The sequence below is a fragment of the Panicum virgatum genome, chromosome 9N (assembly GCF_016808335.1).
Source record: "Panicum virgatum strain AP13 chromosome 9N, P.virgatum_v5, whole genome shotgun sequence".
Classification (NCBI taxonomy): domain Eukaryota; kingdom Viridiplantae; phylum Streptophyta; class Magnoliopsida; order Poales; family Poaceae; genus Panicum; species Panicum virgatum.
Window position 1 is genome coordinate 39436903 of NC_053153.1, and position 19336 is coordinate 39456238.

The 19336-nt window shown below is 47.0% G+C and overlaps 1 protein-coding gene and 1 long non-coding RNA gene across 2 annotated transcripts; one reads left to right on the top strand and one right to left on the bottom strand.

Moving 5' to 3' along the window:
* Positions 1-12378: 12378 nt before the first annotated feature.
* Positions 12379-13522, bottom strand: LOC120687535. Its single transcript, XR_005680776.1, has 3 exons — positions 13100-13522; positions 12903-12999; positions 12379-12636 (listed from the first exon to the last, which is right to left on the bottom strand). It is a non-coding gene; the product is annotated as an uncharacterized LOC120687535 (long non-coding RNA).
* A 3742-nt stretch (positions 13523-17264) lies between these two features.
* On the top strand, positions 17265-18883 carry LOC120691852 (proline-rich protein 36-like). Its single transcript, XM_039975050.1, has 2 exons — positions 17265-17620; positions 17723-18883. The coding sequence occupies exons 1-2, from the start codon at positions 17434-17436 to the stop codon at positions 18349-18351; spliced, it is 816 nt and encodes a 271-aa protein (XP_039830984.1). The 5' UTR covers positions 17265-17433; the 3' UTR covers positions 18352-18883.
* The last annotated feature ends 453 nt before the right edge of the window (positions 18884-19336 follow it).

Consider the following 19336-nt stretch of genomic DNA (forward strand, 5'->3'; position numbering starts at 1 on the left):
TATTTTCCAATGGCCTTTTTGACTAGTCTCGGTAATTCCATTAGATCTCTCTCTTAGTTTGACAATATTTCAAGTATAATGTTTTGCTAGATTGTTTTTACCTACCAAGCTCCACATAAGCCTCCCACTTTTATATATGAGTAGAATATGTTGAAAACAATCTAATGTAGGCTTGAGCGACTTGATGAGATGAGTATTTCCATGATCTTTTGCAAGAAAACCTCACTTATGTTTGATATGCATTCTTTTGAAAACTCATCACGATGAAACAAGGTAAAGGTTTGAAGTTCGCTTAAGTTTGAGAGCATTGCATTTATTTATTATTGTGGCTTGTTCTTTAATTGCTAGTCTATCTTCCATAATGAAAAAGTAGCCGGTCACAACATGAACTTAAATGCTAAATATTTGAGAGAGCAATATGTCTTATTATGTATGACTAAGTGCAGAGAGGACATTGAGGGGCAACACTGATTTCTTTATAAGCAAAGCTCCTGGACTTACTCGAGGACGAGCAAGGTTTAAGCATGGGGGGAATGTTGGCGCTCCTTAAGTACCCCTTTTATCCCTTGTTTATCCTTGATAATGGCATGAATTTAATATCAAAATCACTAACCGTCCTAACGCCGGCCTAATTATTGGTCATTTTCAAACTTGCACATATATTTTGGAGGAACTTCATTTTTGCAGGTTTTTGGCCTATTTTGGAGCATGAAATGACGAGGCCCGTGATCGAGCGCTAACACGGAGAAAGACGAAGGCCAAAGCCCAAAGAAAGGACCAAAGCCCATGTTGATTCGAAGCCCATTCATGCACATCCATCCTCCAAGAGAGCCCAAAGGACCAAGCCTATGAAGATGAGATCAAGATACTTCGGGATTAAGCAAAGCAAATGAAGATTTAAGGAAGGATTCCCTATCCTATCCTTTCCTCGAAAATATCTCCAAGATAACGACGTCAAAAGGGGTGCAATCGTGAAGGACATAAACTCTAGAAGATGCGAGGAGTCTACACGCGAAAGGTGGACACGAGACGGCGAAGAAATGAGCCAGCCCGGCCGGCCTAGGCCCATTAGGCCGGCCGGCCCAGCCCTTTTTTAGGTCGGTTCGACCTCTCCTTCGACCGGTGGCTTCCTCGGCTTATAAATAGCTTGCACCTTATTCAACTTGAAGCATCCATCCACCCAGAACTCGACGAAAACCTAGGGTCAAGACCGGAGGGAGACGACGGCCGCCGCAAGTCTTCGAAGTTGTCTAGGATATGGCTTAGGCCGACCCTAGCCACCGTGGCCTCCCTGCGTGGTTGTGCCATGGCGGAGTTCAAGAGCTAGTTGGATTCATCGATGGTGTGCACATGGCGGTGATGATCCAAACGAATCTATTATGTGAGTAATGATAATCATGTCTTCCAAATCTATTAGCGATCATGTTCTCTCTTTTGATTTCGTTCTTCTCTTTGGGTTTGCTTCATCTTAGATCTATTATCGAGATAGATCGCTTAGCATGATCTTGTAGTCATGGTGGCTAGAGGTTCATGGCGGAACTACCAAAGGGGGTTCGACTTGCTTCAGGGTATCTTGTTGAAAGGGTTGGCGTCGTGACAGGCCGTTGCCACTAAGTAGGTGGAGTATCGAGAGATTGGATTCGAGATTTTGGGTTTAAAGATGCTTTTGATTGAGATGCATGATTTATTCGCTCGTTAGCTTGAACTACAACTAAATGACGATAGGCCTAGTCATATCTTTGGTTTTGCTATGATTAAGCCTATGTTCATGGATGAGATCAACCTTTACATATCACTCATATCTATTAAAGGTTTACCCTTTTTATGCAATCAATGCTTCATGTTAGGATAGATCCATTAGATTAGATGGAAAACCTTAGGTAGTTCTTTGTCGATCCACGGATTGATAAACCTTGGGGGGAATACTCTAAGGGAAAAGCTACACGAACCGTGCGCTTGTGGTATACAAATCAGGGCGCTAAGGAGCGTCAACAGAGTCCTATCGGCGTGAGCGTACTCCTGTGCATGATCGGCTAGGAAAAAGGGTATTGGTGCATGATCGACTGGGGGGCAGGACAATGCTACGTGATCCTGCTGGGAGAAAAGTTCCTGTACACGATCGGCTAGAACAAGTGGCCGATGACAGAGTACAAGATGATCAGCCGATGCGGAGAGATCCAGAACGTGAGCCCGATCGCACAGATCAATCTCAATGGTGCCCAGGGGGTTTGACCAGGTCTCAGAAACGACATGTTCAGAGGTTACGCCAGCTAGAGATCATTGAGGAAGAGCAAGAACAGATTATGCTCAAGAAAGAGATCAGATCGCAAGTCTGGCGTGTCAAGGCAGCCTATGGTGAATCGGCCGGTAACAGTTCCACACCGATCCAAGCAGTCAGTTCTTCAGAAAGTTCCTGATGGATGAGTTCCTAGAGGAAGAAGGGAAGTTGGGGCATGGGTTTACGTCGGCCGATTTACTAGAGGAAATTGATATTGGAGATGGTGATAGACCAAGACCAACATTTATTAGTGCCAATTTGGATCCCAAATACAAACAAGAATTGAAGAGTTTATTAAAAGAATACAAAGATTGCTTTGCTTGGGAATACTATGAGATGCCTGGCTTGGATAGATCTATTGTGGAACATCGTTTGCCTATAAAACTGGGATATCGGCCATATCAACAAGGAGCGAGGCGATGTAATCCTAAGATTTTGCCAGATATAAAGGCCGAGATTACACGGTTAATTGAAGCTAATTTTATTCGACAGTGTCGTTATGCCGAATGGATTTCTAATATGGTTCATGTTTACAAGAAGAATGGCAAACTACGAGTGTACATTGATTTCAGGGATATCAACAAAGCTACGCCGATGGATGGTTACCCTATGCCAATAGCTGATATGTTGGTAGATACTGCTGCTGGGCACAAAGTGATCAGTTTTATGGATGGCAATGCTGGATACAATCAGATCTTTATGGCAGAGGAAGACATCCACAAGACTGCGTTCAGATGTCCAGGACATCTCGGTTTATTCGAGTGGGTAGTCATGACTTTCGGATTAAAAAATGTTGGTCCTACGTACCAGAGAGCCATGAATTATATCTTTCATGAACTCATCGGCAAAATTATGGAGATATACATTGATGACGTGGTTGTGAAGTCAATGGGGCACCAAGAACATTTGGCCGATCTGCGTAGAGCTTTGTAATGCACCAGAAGGCATGGTTTAAAGACGAATCCAAATAAGTGTGCTTTTGGTGTATCAGCTAGCCAATTCTTGGGTTTTATGGTACATGAGCGAGGAATTGAAATTAGTCAGAAGACTATATCAGCCATCGACAAAGTTGAAGCCCCTACGACGAAAGTTGAACTTAAGTCATTGATCGGCAAGATTAATTTTATTCGAAGATTTATATCTAATCTGTCGGGAAAAATTCAGCCGTTTAGTTCTTTACTGAAGTTGAAGGCCGATCAGGAATTTGTATGGAAAGAGGAACATCAGAAGGCATTGGATGAAATCAAACATTATCTAGTAAAGCCTCCGGTATTGGTTCCTCCCCAAAAGCACGAGCCGTTTAAATTGTATTTCTCTGCTGATGAGCGTGCTATCGGATCGGCCCTTATTCAAGAATTTGAAGGAAAAGAAAGAGCTATTTATTTTGTGAGTAGAAGGTTGCTGGATGCTGAAACCAGTTAAGGGTCAAGCCGTAGCCGATTTTGTTGTGCAACATTGTGGACTAGAGCTGAACATGGTAGATCTTGTTCCTTGGACTTTATTCTTTGATGGATCTTCGTGTGGGAACGGTTCTGGAATTGGTGTGGTGCTGATTTCCCCTCGGGGGGCGAATTTTGAGTTCTTGATTTGGATTGAAGCATCTGCAACCAATAATCAGGCTAAGTATCATGCTATTCTCAAGGGAATTCAATTACTGCGAGAAATCAAAGCCGATACTGTTGAGATTTTGAGAGATTCTATGCTGGTGATCAATTAGTTAGTTGGGGAGTATGAATGCAAAGATGATATTTTACAATTATATCATGAAGAATGTCTCCGGCTGCTGAAAGAATTCAAGAAGGTAACCATCGAGCATGTTCCCAAATTTCATAACAGTGATACAAATTCCTGTTCCTGAAGACAAGCTCAAAGAAGAACAAAAGAAGGAATATGAAGAGCTGGTGGAGAAATTCAAACGTGAATGCCTCAAGTCGTACAACGTCAACAGATCTGGTGAGGTGATCAAGAAGTTTAATCTTCCATCTTTCCAGCCATTGACATAGGCTCAACGTGAAAGTAAGATGATAGACGCAGTTGGCCAGGCTGTGGCACAAGCCTTCATCAAGAGTGCAATAGTCATGGGCAATATGGTGCACAATGCAGTGGTCAAGACTTTTGCTGAAGGCATGTTACCAGGGTGCATGAGTCCTTGCTATATACAACTAGATCAGATGCAATATACTCTCTTGGAAGTGTCTATGGCAGCAGCCCTATCGGCTCAAGATAGCCAGGCAGGAACAAGCAACAGTCAAATTCCACCCCAGATGACTACTGCAGCATTGGCGGTACAGCAGATCCTATCTACTCAACCACGCCGCCGATTGCATTGGATAGTAGAAGATGAGAAAGAATTGGTTACAGTCCCATTGGATTTGAATGAGATTCCAAATGCATCAATTGCGCTACCACCAGAAGTCTGTACTTCTACCGCACGAAATCCCGTATTCGCTGATGTATTGAGGAGAAATTCTGCTATTCGAGCTCGCTCAACACATGTTAAACTTAGGGAAGATTTAGTGGAGCACATTTGGCAGCACAAAGGAAACAGGGAAAATTAGTTCTCATGGTGCAATTCAACTATATTCAGATAGTATCATGTATTGTATTTATGGGGTACAAATTATTTACTTGCATGTGACTTATTTGCATATAAATATACTATCCATGTGATTTATTTCCATACACAAATTATTGTTTCATATATGCCACACAACAATACACAAATATCCATTTCACATATTTGATCATCATATTTCATGAGCCTATGCATGTAATAAATAGCTAGTAGACGGCTACATAGACAGACCATTGTACAGGTTGTCTGCTCTGTTGTCTGCGTGCAGTGTTCTAGATACACACAGACGGCAGCCGTCTAACCATTGTGCATGCCCTTAGGTCGCGATTCACCAAGGGGGACAAGGACCCGTCGTGATTACAAGGAATCGTGCGACCCCTCTCAACCATCTAGTTGTGTTATTATTTCTTCACCCACTTTCTATTTCTAGGAAAAAAAATATCGCTTTCACTGCCAAAAAAAGGAGAAAATGACACCCATCCAAATTCTTTTTTACATGCAAAGTTGTTCCAAAAAAATAGTTTATCTCCTTCATACGATCTCTATTTTGAATACTGATTGCACTGTTGTATTCTACGCAATGAGACAACACTACTGGAATCCTCCGGTTTCCCTACCGCTTTTTTCGTAAATATATTTTGATTTGAACTAGTAGCAATTTATGTGTAAATATAAGTCTCATATCATTGAAAAATTTGCTACAATATGCATATATATTATCGAAGGAGTAACCCGTCGCTCTCATCGCTGGCGCTGCCTCCTCCATCACCATCCAAATCTCGGATGCATTGACTCCTGCAGTGTTAGAGCAAGACTAATAATTTAGCCTGCTGCTGGCTGTAAGAATTCTTGTAGCCTACCTTTCAGCCTACTCGTATAGTGGTTTAGTCCTTCATCATTAATATATGACCCACATGTCTCTCTCACGAGATTTTTTGGTTACTGTGTCAAGCCGAATGTAAGCTTACAGCCCGCTTCTTCTCTCTTTCCTCTCTTCTCTTCTCCACCTCACCATTTAGCCTGCTTACAGTCTGTTATAATACTTACTCCAAGTAGCAGCTCACGGCGGTGTCTATGTGCGAGTGCAGTGTGGTGGACCCGTCCGAACGCACGGATGGGGAGAAGAATGGTAGCTTGTGCCGAAGGCGGGGCACCACGAGGAAGCTGCCGGAGCTGCGTTCCTCCTTCCGCTCCAACAGGCTGTAGTGGCCGCGCGCCCTCTACATGCTTTGCACAATGACAGAACCGTCTCCAGCAGGCGAACCCGCCGTTGCCCATTCCCGTCGGCTCCCCTGCTAGGGGCTGATTGCTGGCCAGGACGGCTGTGACAGATGCCTGGGCCTATCGTCATCAACGTCTTTCACGTGAGCAATCTCCTGCTGCAGCTACGTGCCTACGTCTCCACTCGTGCCGGCAAAGGTTGTCTGCCTCAATTCAGGTAATCAGGCCTAATTATGGCACCTTATCATATTTGCTCATCACGAGTCCAGTGCCAATTCTGGGTATAACTAGCCCTCTCTCACCTCAAATGGTGTAGTAGTTGATTGAAATCCTTTCTGTACACTCTTTTGTTTTCCCAAATTGATCTGCAATTCCTACCAGCAACCTTTTGTGTTCTAAATGTTTGACCCTTTGGGCGAAAGGTTCATTTCCTTTTCTCATTACGGGCTTTTATTTGTTGCAAGTTCTTTGGGTTCCAAGAATTGAGGTAGTAATCTTGGTTCTTGATATTTTGAATGGTTACATATCTCACACGATGCCATAGTTTTTCACCGAGTAAAATGCATGGCAGGTCCCTAAACTTGTCTTTCTGTGTCATTGCGGTCCCCAAACTCCCAAAAATACAATTCTGAGTCCCTAAAGTTGTTAATTGGTTCACGTGAGGTCCAAATCACAATAACCTTCCTAAACGTGGACCTGACATGTGGGGCCCACATGTCAGATCCACCTCCCTCATTTCTCTAACATGTGGGGCTCGAGTTTGGTGCGGCGAAGCACGAGGCCACCGAGCTCGACGGCGGACCTCGGCCGTTGCTTGACAGCGCAGGGAGGGAGGGAGGGAAGAGGGGCGCCGGTGGCCGACCTTAAGCTCGACCGCGGCGACGGAGGGAGCAGGGGCCTCCACCGCCGCCTTGCCGCGCTAGATCTGACGAGGGGGAGGAGGAGCCGCGGCCGCGGCCGCCCCACAGTGGGATCTGACCGGCGCGCTCGAGCAGGGGCAGGTCGGCCTCGCCGACGGTCGTGTGGGCGAGTGGGCCTGGCTGCCACGCCTCCAACTACCGCGTCGTGCCCGCCCGCGTGCATCGCGCCGCCGCACGCCCGCGGCCGTGTTCCGTGCCACCGCCTCCAGCTGCCGCGCCGCGCCCGCCCGCGAGCATCGCGCTGCCCCTGCCGTGCCGGCGAGCCGCCGCGCCGCCGCCTCCAGCTCTCGCGCCGCTGTCGGTCTCCAGAACCGGCCGTCTGGCACCAACTAGTGATGATGCTACGTGGTCCCTCACCCTAGATGGTTGATGCAAGAGGCAACACAGTAACGCACGAGTTTATCCTGGTTCCGGCCGCGGGGCTGTACATCCAGCAAAGGGGTATGCGAGTGTACTGTACTATTTTGCACCGGAGTGCTTGTAGTAGGGGGTACAAGTGAGGCGAGAGAGGGAGGGAAGCTCCCAGGTCTCTGCTAAGAGATTGAGGCAAGTGCCAATATCGTGCTCCGGGGAGCGGGTGTGTGTGTTCTGCGAGTGAATTGTGTGTTAGAGCGTGTGAGATCGTGGAGAAGATGGTGCCTGCCTCCCCCTTTTATAGACACATGGAGGGGCGGAGTACATGTACGGGGAGATCAAGTCGTTGTCTCCTCCCCGAATCGGGGGTATGTAGTGGATGACTACTGAAAAAAGTACACTGTGGTGCAGTGGAGGGCATGGCGCCAGGCGTGGCAGTTGTCCTGGACGGCGTCCTGATCTCGCGGATATTGCGCCGGCGTCGTGAGGGCTCCTGTGGGTGTCGTGGTGTTCCCTGTTGAGGGTACCGTCCTCCATGTTGATGTGGCAGAGCGTCGAGGGTTCGGCAGGCGGGGGTCTTGCTCCGGTCAAGGCCCAGACCACGTTCAAGGGTCGTGCCCATGCCGATCGAGGGTTCCGTAGCAGAGAAAGTACGAGGAGTAGGTAGCACAGTGGCCGGAGCAGTGCTGGGCACGTCTGCACAGGGCGTCACAGGTTCCCACAGTGTCGCACCAGTGCTAGAGATGGTGGAGCAGTGGTTGGCATTTAATGCCTCCGTCAGATGCGCAGGTGAGCAGATGGGTTGCTAGCTCCGTCCGCGGGGTGGCCTCGAGCGAGGCGGAGGTGTGGTACGCTGTCGAGGGCCTCGGCGGGGAGGCCTCGAGCGAAGCGGAGATTGCTCCGCGAGTCCGGGGGGGGCCTCGGATGGGCCGTACCACAGAGCTGGGCCGCAGGCTGGCTGAGGACTGGGCATCTTTGGGATCCGAAGAGGATTTGGGTGTTGTGAGAGAGTTGCTTAACTGCATTTTGTGTTTTTGAGGGCGATTTAATCCCTGGGTTAGGGTGCCCCTAATCATGGTACCCGACAGCCGCGCCCGCCCGTGGCTTCCGCCGCATGCGACTGGATCCAGGCCCTCCGCGCCGCGGCCGCCGCTCCGAGGCCCGCCGCCGGGGCACCCGCTCGTCCACCGCCCCGGTCGGTCGCGGATATGGCCCGAAGCCACGAGGGAGATGAGGATCTGGCCCGGCTGTCGTGTAGGGCGGGGGGCGCCGCCCCATATCTGCTCGGCCGCTGGCGCATGGTAGAGAGAGGGATGGGAGGAGAAGGGGAGGTCGGCCGGACGCCGCGTGTGGGAGATAGAGGGAGGGCGAGATCGGCGGGCCGCCGTGCGTGGGAGAGGGAGGGGGAGGGTTGGCCGGCCGCCGCACGTGGGAGGTGTAAGGATCGATGGACCAAGAGGGGGGGTGAATTGGGCCTTTTTCAATTTCTAAAACACAATAAAGCAACCTTAACCTATGCAATGCTAGTAAGGCACTAATTCACCAACCGGATAACTAAGCTACCTACACAAGCTAAGAGAGAGATAACGAGAAGTAAAGCCTAGCAAGGTAGAGCTAAGTTATGATCTCTAAGTCAAGCACATGAATAAATTGCATGAAAGAAAATGCTTGAATAAAGAGAGTGGACAAGAGACGACCGGATTTTTTCCCGTGGTATCGATGTGTTGGCACACACCCCTAATCCACGTTGTGACACTCGCAAAGAGTCTTGTCACCTCCCAAGTCACCGAGACGAGGGCGCTCACTAAGAGTCTCCGTTCACCATCCCGGTGTGGTGGAGATCAAGCCACGTACAAACTTCTTCTCCGGGCTCCCACAATCCTTGGCAAGCTCCGCGAGAAACACCTCGATCACCAAAATCGCCTAGGTGATGACAATCACCAAGAGTAACAAGCTAAGGCCTTCACTTGAGCAAGAACTGATCACCAAGAACGGATGCACACAAGCTTCTCTCTACTCAAGTCCTTAATCTTGCTTCTTGATTGATTGAATGAACAAGTATGTGAAAGATGAAGCTCAAGGTGGCTCTTGACTATAGTATGAGTGTTTGGATGTTGCCTGGTGTCAAGAGTGGCAAAATGACCCATTGGAGGGGTATATATAGGCAGCTCACACGGATAGAGCCGTTGAAGAAAAAGCTGCCAGAAAACTGCATAGCGCCGGTTAATCCGACGTACCTCCAATAGTCATCGTCGGTTTAACCGATAAATGTAAACTGCCCCTTCTGAAAACTAGCCGTTACAACTTGGGCAGATTAACCGATGTATCATCGGTTTAACCGGTGAGTGTAGTTGTCCACTGATCAACTGAAAAACCAAGTCTCTGGACAACTGCACCGACGTTAACTCAAAACCATCGTCGGTTTAACCGGTGAGAACAACTTCAGAAATCCCTGGAAAAACCATCTCACTGGCTAATTGCACCGACGTTACAATTCAAACAACGTCGGTTTAACCGGTGTATAGAACTTGAATTACCCTGGAAAAACTAACTCTGGACTAATGCACCGACGTTAAATTCAAACATGTCGGTTTAACCGGTGTATTGACTTGTCCAGACTCTGCTGACTTCGTTTAACCGACGTATAGAAATTTGGAAGCGTCGGTTAAACCGGTGTTAAAGACTTTTTCTGATTTTGCCTTTTCTGATTTGAGTCTTGAATGAAATCCAAATATTCTTGAGATATAAGTTGAGAACCACTTATTTGAACTTCTAGAAACCTGAGTGACCGTGGTGTGCATCCATTTTTGATTGATCATGTCCATGCTCAAGTTACTTGACCTTAACCCCTCTTAATAGTGCGATCACTACAAAACTATAAAACCTATACTAACCTAAGTGTCCTTCTCAACCTTATGACACTTAGGACTAGAAAGATCCTTAGTCTTGACATATAATTGAGTTGAAAACCGAGATCGCCTTTTTGAATAATGAAATTGAGGGGCCTCTTTTGACATATGACCAAATGAGCGATAATGATCTATTAAGCTGCACAAACTCATTAGTCACAATAATGATTGTCATTAATCACCGAAACATACCTTGAGGGCCTAGATGCTTACAGGAAGGTTGGCCGAGCTGCCGTTCCATGGCCGGATCGCGAGGGCCGCACGGCATGGCTGGCGCGGGGAGGGAGGAGGGCCGCGCGGCGGCCGGCGCTAGGAGGGAGGAGTGCCGCGCCGCAGCAGCTCGGCTCGCTGTGGAAGGTAGAGGAAGGAGGGAGGTGGATCTGACATATGGGCCCCACATGTCAGGTCCATGTTTGGGAAGAGTAATTGTGATTTGGACCTCACGTGAACCCATTAACAACTTTAGGGACTCTGAATTGTATTTTTGGGAGTTTGGAACCGCGATGACACAGAAAGACAAGTTTAGGGACCCACCATGCATTTTACTCTTTTTCACCTCATGTTATATCCTTGCCGAAAGCATCAATATTGTCTCATGCTATAATGTGTGAGCTCTAATTCACTTTCATGTATCAGTTTGAAGCAGGCGGGCACTACAAATTGGCACTATCTTGCTCATGCTACTCAGAGCCACAACATATGCGGTCATTTGTGCTTTATCATTTACAATTGTAATTGTTCTATCTTTGTAATGAATGATTGCATGACCCTAACCCGTTCTTGAGTTATGTTTAATGCTTTAGTGTCAATTGATAGATGATACATATTTGTACTATGTGCATTAGTTTGCTGGCTCTTAAAAAAGAGCCTTGCTTTTTGTTGCTTGGACGACTAATAGCACAGGCCTGCGCCTACCGTACTCCACGTCACCCACCAGCACACGCACATGCAGCACCAGCGCAGCGAAGCGCGCCAATCTTCCTAATGCTACCGCGGGTGATCTGAAGAGTGTATACTGAGATATATATATAGCATGCGGGTTGCTGAATAGCTATTTAACACCCATGGCGGAGCAATGGCTTACTCCGGTGAGTTCAACAAAATGGAGAAAATTACGGTGTCTTAGTTCCAGGGGAGTAGAATCCTAGTGCAGACTATATTGAATGGATTAAATGGACTTGCGACCCTTGATTGACGCGTACAAGGTCTCCATTATTGTATTAAAGAAGTTTTAAATGATTAGTAATTCTAAAAAATTCTGAATGACCATTGAAAATGGTAATTGAGTTGTTATCACGTTAGGAGGTACGGGATAGTAGGAAATGGTAGGAAGTAAAAAGTGGAAAGTAGGAAGTAAAAACTTACTGGTTTGTCAAAGAGTAACATTCTTCAATTGACAGGAGTATTTTTCAATTGTCAGAGTAACATTCTTTAATTGACAGGAGTATTTTTCAAACCATTAAGAGCGACTTAGTGCTGGTCTTCTCTCTAGGCGCAAATAGGGCACCTGATCTTCCGTAGGTGCTGGAAGCGGTATGCATCAGTTTCGTGCATGCGGGCGCATGCTAGACTGTAGGATCTCTTTGGCATGCATGGAAGTTTTTTTTTGTTGCCATTAACTTCAAAATTTCAAAGAGAGATATTTTAGGGTGGTTGTTATTTACTTAATATACGGCTGACACGAGAGAGATTTTAGGGAGGAATATATATATGGGTGCATTAATTGAGTTGCTACCATTTTGGTGGATTCGTATGCATTGATCAATGAAATTTATTTGCATGTGATTGGTTCAAATTTTGTACTTTTTACTATGGGATACGCTCGGAATAGTTACCATACAAACAAAGGAGTAATTATGCATAAAGCAAAGTAATTTGACTTTATATTTTGACTGCCGAGCAAGGAGTAATTAGTCACTGAAACTTGAGTAGATGTTTGTGTATGCAAATAGAATTATGAAAAATTATTTGTGTTATACAAGGTTACTCCTCAAGTCTCTTAAATTTTATTCCTTGTCTATTTGGCCAATTATTCCTTGGAAGCATTTTCTTTATTCTTTGGGAGTATTTGTCCAAGTAATTTTTAAAACTTAGAGCAGTATTTTTACAAGGACTTGACCGTAATAATCTTGGCTGGTCTCACAGAATTTGATTCAACAAAATTGAAGTGATGTACAAGTTGATCACACAAACACATTGAAATTGCCCACTTTTTCCTAGAGTGAGCACAAAATGTTGTTATAATAGACTAAATTTAAGTGCATTTTGTGCTGGGAATGTTGGAAATTGATGATGAAGCCCAAGCAGTACGGTGCACGGTAGCAGTAGAGGGTAGATAAGCCCTCCTACACGAGCTTTCCTAGTTTCCATTGATGCAATCTGCACATACAACGAGGGGAAATTAGTTCATGGATAAAATAGGAGTATATTGGTATAAAATATGTCGTAATTTTGCAAGTCGTTTAATAAACTGCAGGGCAAGTAAAGCTTTTCAACCAACAAATGTTGGGTCCAATCATTTTCAAAATATATATGCAAGAAAACAATAGTTCGGTCTGTGGAAACGTTGCACTAATACGTCTCTTTGCTGCAGGCTAGGGGGGGGGGGGGGATAAATTTGGATAAGAGAGCCATGTGCACCATACCGCATATGGACGTAGAGATGATCCCTCGCGACATCAGCTGCAAGAGCATCCTGCTTTGAAAAAGGGTGCAATTTTATGACTTTGCAAGGTTCACCATCTGCACACAACAGGGAAAACCAGGATCAGAAATTTAGCAGCAAGCAAACACAATAAAACTGAAAGTGACTAGTTGTAGCTATAGGATGATGCAGCACCACCTGTGCATAAATCCTGGGAAAGAAATCCGAAACCATTCGCATCAGCACAAAACCTGCGATATTTTGGGATAAAGCCACACGGATCAGGCTAACCTGGGGCTCGGTGATGAGGTCGGGCCGCTGGCACTTGGGGCGTTAGTGCCGGGAGGACAACGAAGGTGACCTACGAGGTCGACTATGTAGCCTGAAGGAGATACACAGCTCATGCTGTATCGCCACCTGAGATCTGCTCTACGGATGGAGCTCGTGATGTGGGAGGGATCCGATCGACAATGGCTTACCGATATGCGAGGGGTAAAGGGACATCCCCGGCCCTGCCGCCTGATTTCACCCTGCTGTGCAGCCAACTTAGAAAGAACAGGGAAGAGAGAGAATGGGAGGATTATAATGAACCATCAACGGTGGATAGAGAGAGTGGAGGCCTGTTTTTATATATTAGGAGTTTTTATGGTCTTGTTTCAGGTATTTACACCGAATGCTAGCAGAGTTTTATTGCTTCAGATTTAATGCAATAGGAGTAAATGAATACCTTGATTTTAGGGAAGCGGGATTCTAGGAGAAAATTGATGCTTTGGTTTTACGGAAGTGGGATTTTCATCACGGAGCGTGTTGAATACTATTCAACACTATAAATTAGAAGCCATTATGCACTTTTAATTGCATTGATGTTGTGGGTCACATGGTGGTGGTGAGGAAGTAATAACCTGGGTGGCTTTTACTCGCCGGAGTTGGGCGGCGCCGGGGGGGTGTTGAATAATATATTTGTTGACAAAGCTGCTGATTGTTCAGACAACACCGTGTTTTTTTTATGGATTCACAATTTGATCAATGTAAAATTTGATGAAATTATCCAAATGAAAATTAGTCCCGGAGTTTTGACAGAACGTTTGCTGCTGTCATCAACATCAGTTTTAGTTTTATCATTGTGGTACTGCTTCTCAGCTCGTCACAATCTAATTGGAAAATACGAATGGGAGGATTGCGGAGCAATTAAACAATACTCGGACTCCTCTTTACTAGCACAACGTAGTAGAGGAATTGAGGGACTGATTGAGTGATGGATCAACCATGACGGCACGGGAGAGGAAAGCAGGAGGTATCATTCACATGGAGAGGTCATGCAGATCTGGACGGACGTCTTGCAGAGAGAGGGGACGGAGTACCAAATGAGGCTATGGCTGACGTCATGGAGAGTAGCCCGATAGTTAGGGCTTTGAGCGAGCAGCACTGCGGCAGGGGCATGACTCAATGGGGAGTTGGAGCCGAGTGCGTCGTTGAGCTAGGAGCTAAGCGGCGGCCGAATCACACACGGAGCCGCAGCACCGTTTTCTCGCCACGAGCGTCGGATTGCAGCTCTGCAATCTGCCACGCGTCATCGATCTAGGGTGGGGCTGCACAGGCCTCAGTTTGCAGCCGTCTGCACGGAATTTTTTTTGGGGGTGGGGGGGGGGGTGCATGCGCTGAAGAGTTGAGTGGCGTGATCCTAATAACATGGAACCTTGGATTTGATTGAAGAAGGAGAGACGTTGTGAGAAGAAATCTGGGCCTGCACATTTCAACAATGTTGATTTGTTTTTTTTAGCATAGCAATGTTGATTTGTTGTGTACACTAATTGGTGTGAGAGGAGAACACTCCATCTAATAAAGCATGATAAGTTTGGTGGATGTAGCGAAGTTTGAAGTGGTGAGTTTATAGGGGTAGAGATGGAGCGTGAGTTCCTCGCGCGAGTTCCTCGCGTACCATATAAAAGAAGATTTCGGAGTTTAGCACCTCATAGCCTTCATGCAACTAAGGAAGTAGAAGAACTCGAAGCACTCGATGGAGCACTTGGAGGACTCCAGAAGCACTCGAAGACGCCTTCAAAAGTACTCTATGTCTGCAGTACTTGGCTACGAAATGCTCGGGGCCTTGTCAGAGATAGATCTACGTGTGTCCGCAAGGAAGCAAGAAACATGTCTTCTACAAGGATTCCTCTGTAATCCTACTAGAACTCTACTTTGTAATCCTCCTAGGAATTCTACCTTGTAACCGACTAGTATCCTACCACCTGGAGTATATAAAAGAGGGCGGGTTACCTAGATCGGTATAAGCTCAACAGAGCACAACACCAACGTAGGGCGCAATATACTAATCCACCACACATGACGTATAGTATTGCGCTATTCTGGAGGCTTGAACCTGTCCAAATTTGTGAATTGTGTCCTTGCGTTTACCTTTAAGTTCCAGATCCGGCGATTCGTCCCCAAACAATCTCTTACCCTAGGGTATCCTAGGTAGGCTGGCGGTAAAAACACTGATAGGTACCGAGGGTGTCGCGAAGGTGAGCGCTGCCAAGGGCGATCACCACTAGTGGTGGAGGTGTGGGCGCCGCCGTGGATGGCGACAACATATGGGTTGCTCATGCGCGTTGCGCCGCCGATGGAATTGTAGCCTAGTGAGCGTCGGCGAGGATCCGTCGTTGTTGTTTTTCGTGCACTCGGACGAGCCGCTGGTGGTGGTGCTCGAAGCCGCTGTGGCAAGCCTCGAGGGTCCAGGTCGTTGGCCTTGGCTCTTAGATGGAGCAGCGACCCCTCATCGAAGGCGAGAGCTCACATGGCTACGCCCCTGTCCATTGGTGAAGCGCCGGCCGTGAGCATTGTAGAAATGACAACCATGATGGTGACAGCATCCTGCGAGATGCCGGCCATGGAGGACGAAGAATTGGCCTCCTCCCCTCTGGAAGTGGCGACGACCGGTGCAAGCGGTGAGAGGAGGAACGAGGAATCCATCCTCCAATGTAAAGAAACGTAAGTGTGTTGGGTACATGCTTACCAAGGAGCGAGAGGTCGTTCGACCTCTATTTCTGCCTGGCGCTCGGTAGCTGAGTCCAGTGCATAATAATGTGTTGTAGAGTAAAAGTGAGAGAGATTGAAGTGAATGATTGATTGTATTTATTAGTGGAGGACCACTTGCTTTTATACATGCCCAAAGGGGCAAAATGGGTGCCGAAGCCCGAAGGGACTTGCCCCTTCGGTTGGCCCCTTCAAGAGTTGTAACTGCTAATGACATCATAATGACATCAATAATCTATTTAAATATTATAGAAGTTGATCAATAATCAAATTTTTTCATAACAATGTCTATAATATAATCTCCTCAAGATCGGATGTGTTTAATATCACAGCGAGCTAATTTGGAGCCATTCTAGAACCCTTCCTACTTCCCTGTTTCCAAGATGACGGAGAAACCAGAGATTCGGTGCTATGAGCTAAACCAAGCAAACATTATCCTTAACATTGGCTCGTGATTCGCTGCTGCTGCCGATCGACTAGCTAGTAGCTAGTAGACATTATCCTCCATTGTTGCATTGGCTCGTTGAATGATTTGCTGCCCATGCCTATTGCTATAGGTGCTAGTACATACGTCCTAACAACAGCTCGTGAAGGCAAAAAACGCCGAAAACCCATCCATGCATGACGCCAAGCCCAAGAAAAACGATACACGCCGCATAACACATGACACGGATACATTCCGCCCCACGATAACGACGACGATGGCGCAGAATCTCCCAAAACATCTCCATCCCTTCCGACTAGACGTCCATTCACGTGTATATGTATGTACTCGTCCTTAGCTTGCTATTTTTTTAAAAAAAAACGGCAGGCAGGCTTATATAGCAGCTTTCTTTCTATTATAGCGCGAGAAAATAGAAATTTCATAGCTCCATTAGTTATTCCATTGAACCGGAGCGTCTCTAAAGCTCTGTTTATGTCGCCGAGTGAAACGGAGGTGAGAGCGAGAGTAGAAAAATATGATTAATTCCTCCGTTCCAAAAAAAATATAGATCGTTTTATCTGTTCTAGTTTTTTATTATTTACTCTGCATCTAAATATAATGCATATTTAGGCGTATATATATAGCAAAAGTTATAAACCTAAAAGAAGTTAAAATTAAATAACCTATATTTAGGAATGAAGCGAAGCAGACATGCAGTAGTAGGCTTTTCATCATGGCAGAGCGTTGATTGTATCAAAAATCGTGTGAGACCATCTCTTACTGCAGTGCCAGCGATTTATTCATTACATTTTTTGAGGTTCTGCCTCTACATTGTATTGGATGCTATCCATCGACATCGACGATTGTTGGGGACGAGATCAGAGGCGTGGATCGTACAACTTAACTCGGCGGTTGAATATTTTCAAAATCTCTCTTGACATGTTAGCAAGCCACACACCAGCACACCACCATTTCACGCATCACGAGTTCACGACTCTCCTCGATCCTCCGATCCGCATCTTTAAAAACACCATCGCAGACGGAGACAAAGCAGGCGTTTCCCCCATTCAACGAGAAGATGGGTACTAATACTATGACGAAATCTTCTTGCTTGCTCCTTGCTTTGGTGCTGCTCTCTTCCTTCTTCCACTGCTACCACGCCGCCCACCATGGCCGGAGGCACGCACGGCCACCACCGATAGCTGCCGTCGTCGTCGGCTCTGTCGTGCACTCCGGCTCAGAAGCCACAAACGCCATCCCTGCAGGTGGGCAAACTTGCCTTCATATATAAAGTATGTTTCAAATAATAATTTAGGCTGCCCGCCGGTTTCTAACACTGCGCGCTGTTCGCTCTTCTCATTCGCCAGGCACCCTGGTCGCAGTCCGCTGCCACGACGGGAACGGCCGCACCATCTTCCGGAAGGAAGCCGTCACCGACCGCCTCGGCAGGTTCCACGTCCACCTAGCGCAGGAGGCGAGCGGCCGGCTCCGGTCCGTCACGTCCTGCTCGGTGCACCTCCAGCACCAGTCAAACAACGCTCCGCCGTGCGCCGCCACAGCGACCTCCAGCGGGCTCCGTCCCATCGCCTCCAAGCGCGGCGGCGGCGGCGCTCGCGTCTTCTCCGCCGGCGTGTTCCCCGTCCGTGCACCGGACCTCTGCGGCCGAAAGGGCATCTTCTTCCCTCCGATCCCCTTGGTGCCGGAGCCGCCGAACATCGGCGGCGTGCCGATCCCGCCGAACCCAATCACGCCAGCGCCGCCGTCTCTAGTGCCACCGATCTTCCCCACGCCGTCTCCGCCGTCCATCCTGCCACCGCTTGTCCCACAGCCACCGCCGTCCTCGATAATACCACCGCTGTTGCCGCCGTTACTACCGTTACCGTTAATTACAGCGCCGCCGCCGCCACCCCCGCCCCATCTTCTTCCTCCCCTGTTTCCTGGCATACCGCCGTCCTCCGCTTCCAAGAATCGACGGCCAAGGCCAGGGACTCCCTGAGAAAAACCTCCAGTCTCAAAGGTGTTGTCCTGCACGTTCTATACTGTATTAATCTTTGGTTTGCTGCCATGTTCTATACTGTGCGTTACATTGAAATAGGATGTAACAATATGTGCATTTAAGCTTCCTGCTCAGTATATGTACTTATCTATATCTATACTATTATGTACCATAAACATCAAAAACTTTCGAAAACACTTTTTACCCAAATCGAACCCATCGTACCCTGTCGGTGTTTTACCATCACGTCTATCTTGGGATAGAGGAGGGATCAATAGATCTTTAACCTGGAGGAGGCGGCTCGTGTTGTTAACGACAGGATGCAGCCCCCTCATCCTAGTTATGTAGATTCCAGGTCCGTCTTGGAATGGTTCAAGCAAGTTCCGAAATGGTTGAGGGATCGGAATCTCCAAAGAAGAGGTCGTCCAGGAGATCGGCTAGTAGCTTGATGTAGGACCTTGATGTATAAACTTTTGCTATTGCTTGATATATGTAATATTTTTTTCATAATGTGGTGTCGAATCCTCTTGCATACTCGTAACACACTGTGGTTGAACAAGTTCGACTGAGTAGACTTATCATATTCGCATATCGTGCTGCAATGTGGATATCTTATAGACATAGTAGTCATTGCTCATGGTTTGAACTTCTTGTACCTGATTACAGGCTAGTCGAATGCTTATCCATATGTAATGGTCTGGAACTTTTTTTGCCGTGTGGGAGCAACTCCCAAGGATAACAATGCGACCCGAGTACTGACCTGGTAGGGGTAGTCGAGGAATGCATTCTTCCATATGGGGGCAGTGCGCTAAGGAGAGCAATGTTGCCCGAGTACTGGCCTGACAAGGAGTAGTCAGAGATGCTTCCCGTCGAGTTCAAAGGCTCGGGGATAACAGAAATTGACTGTGCACCTGCCGGAATAGGATCACGGAGATGTTACCAGGATGGGAACACCATCCCAAGGAGAGCAAAGCTGCCCAAGTAC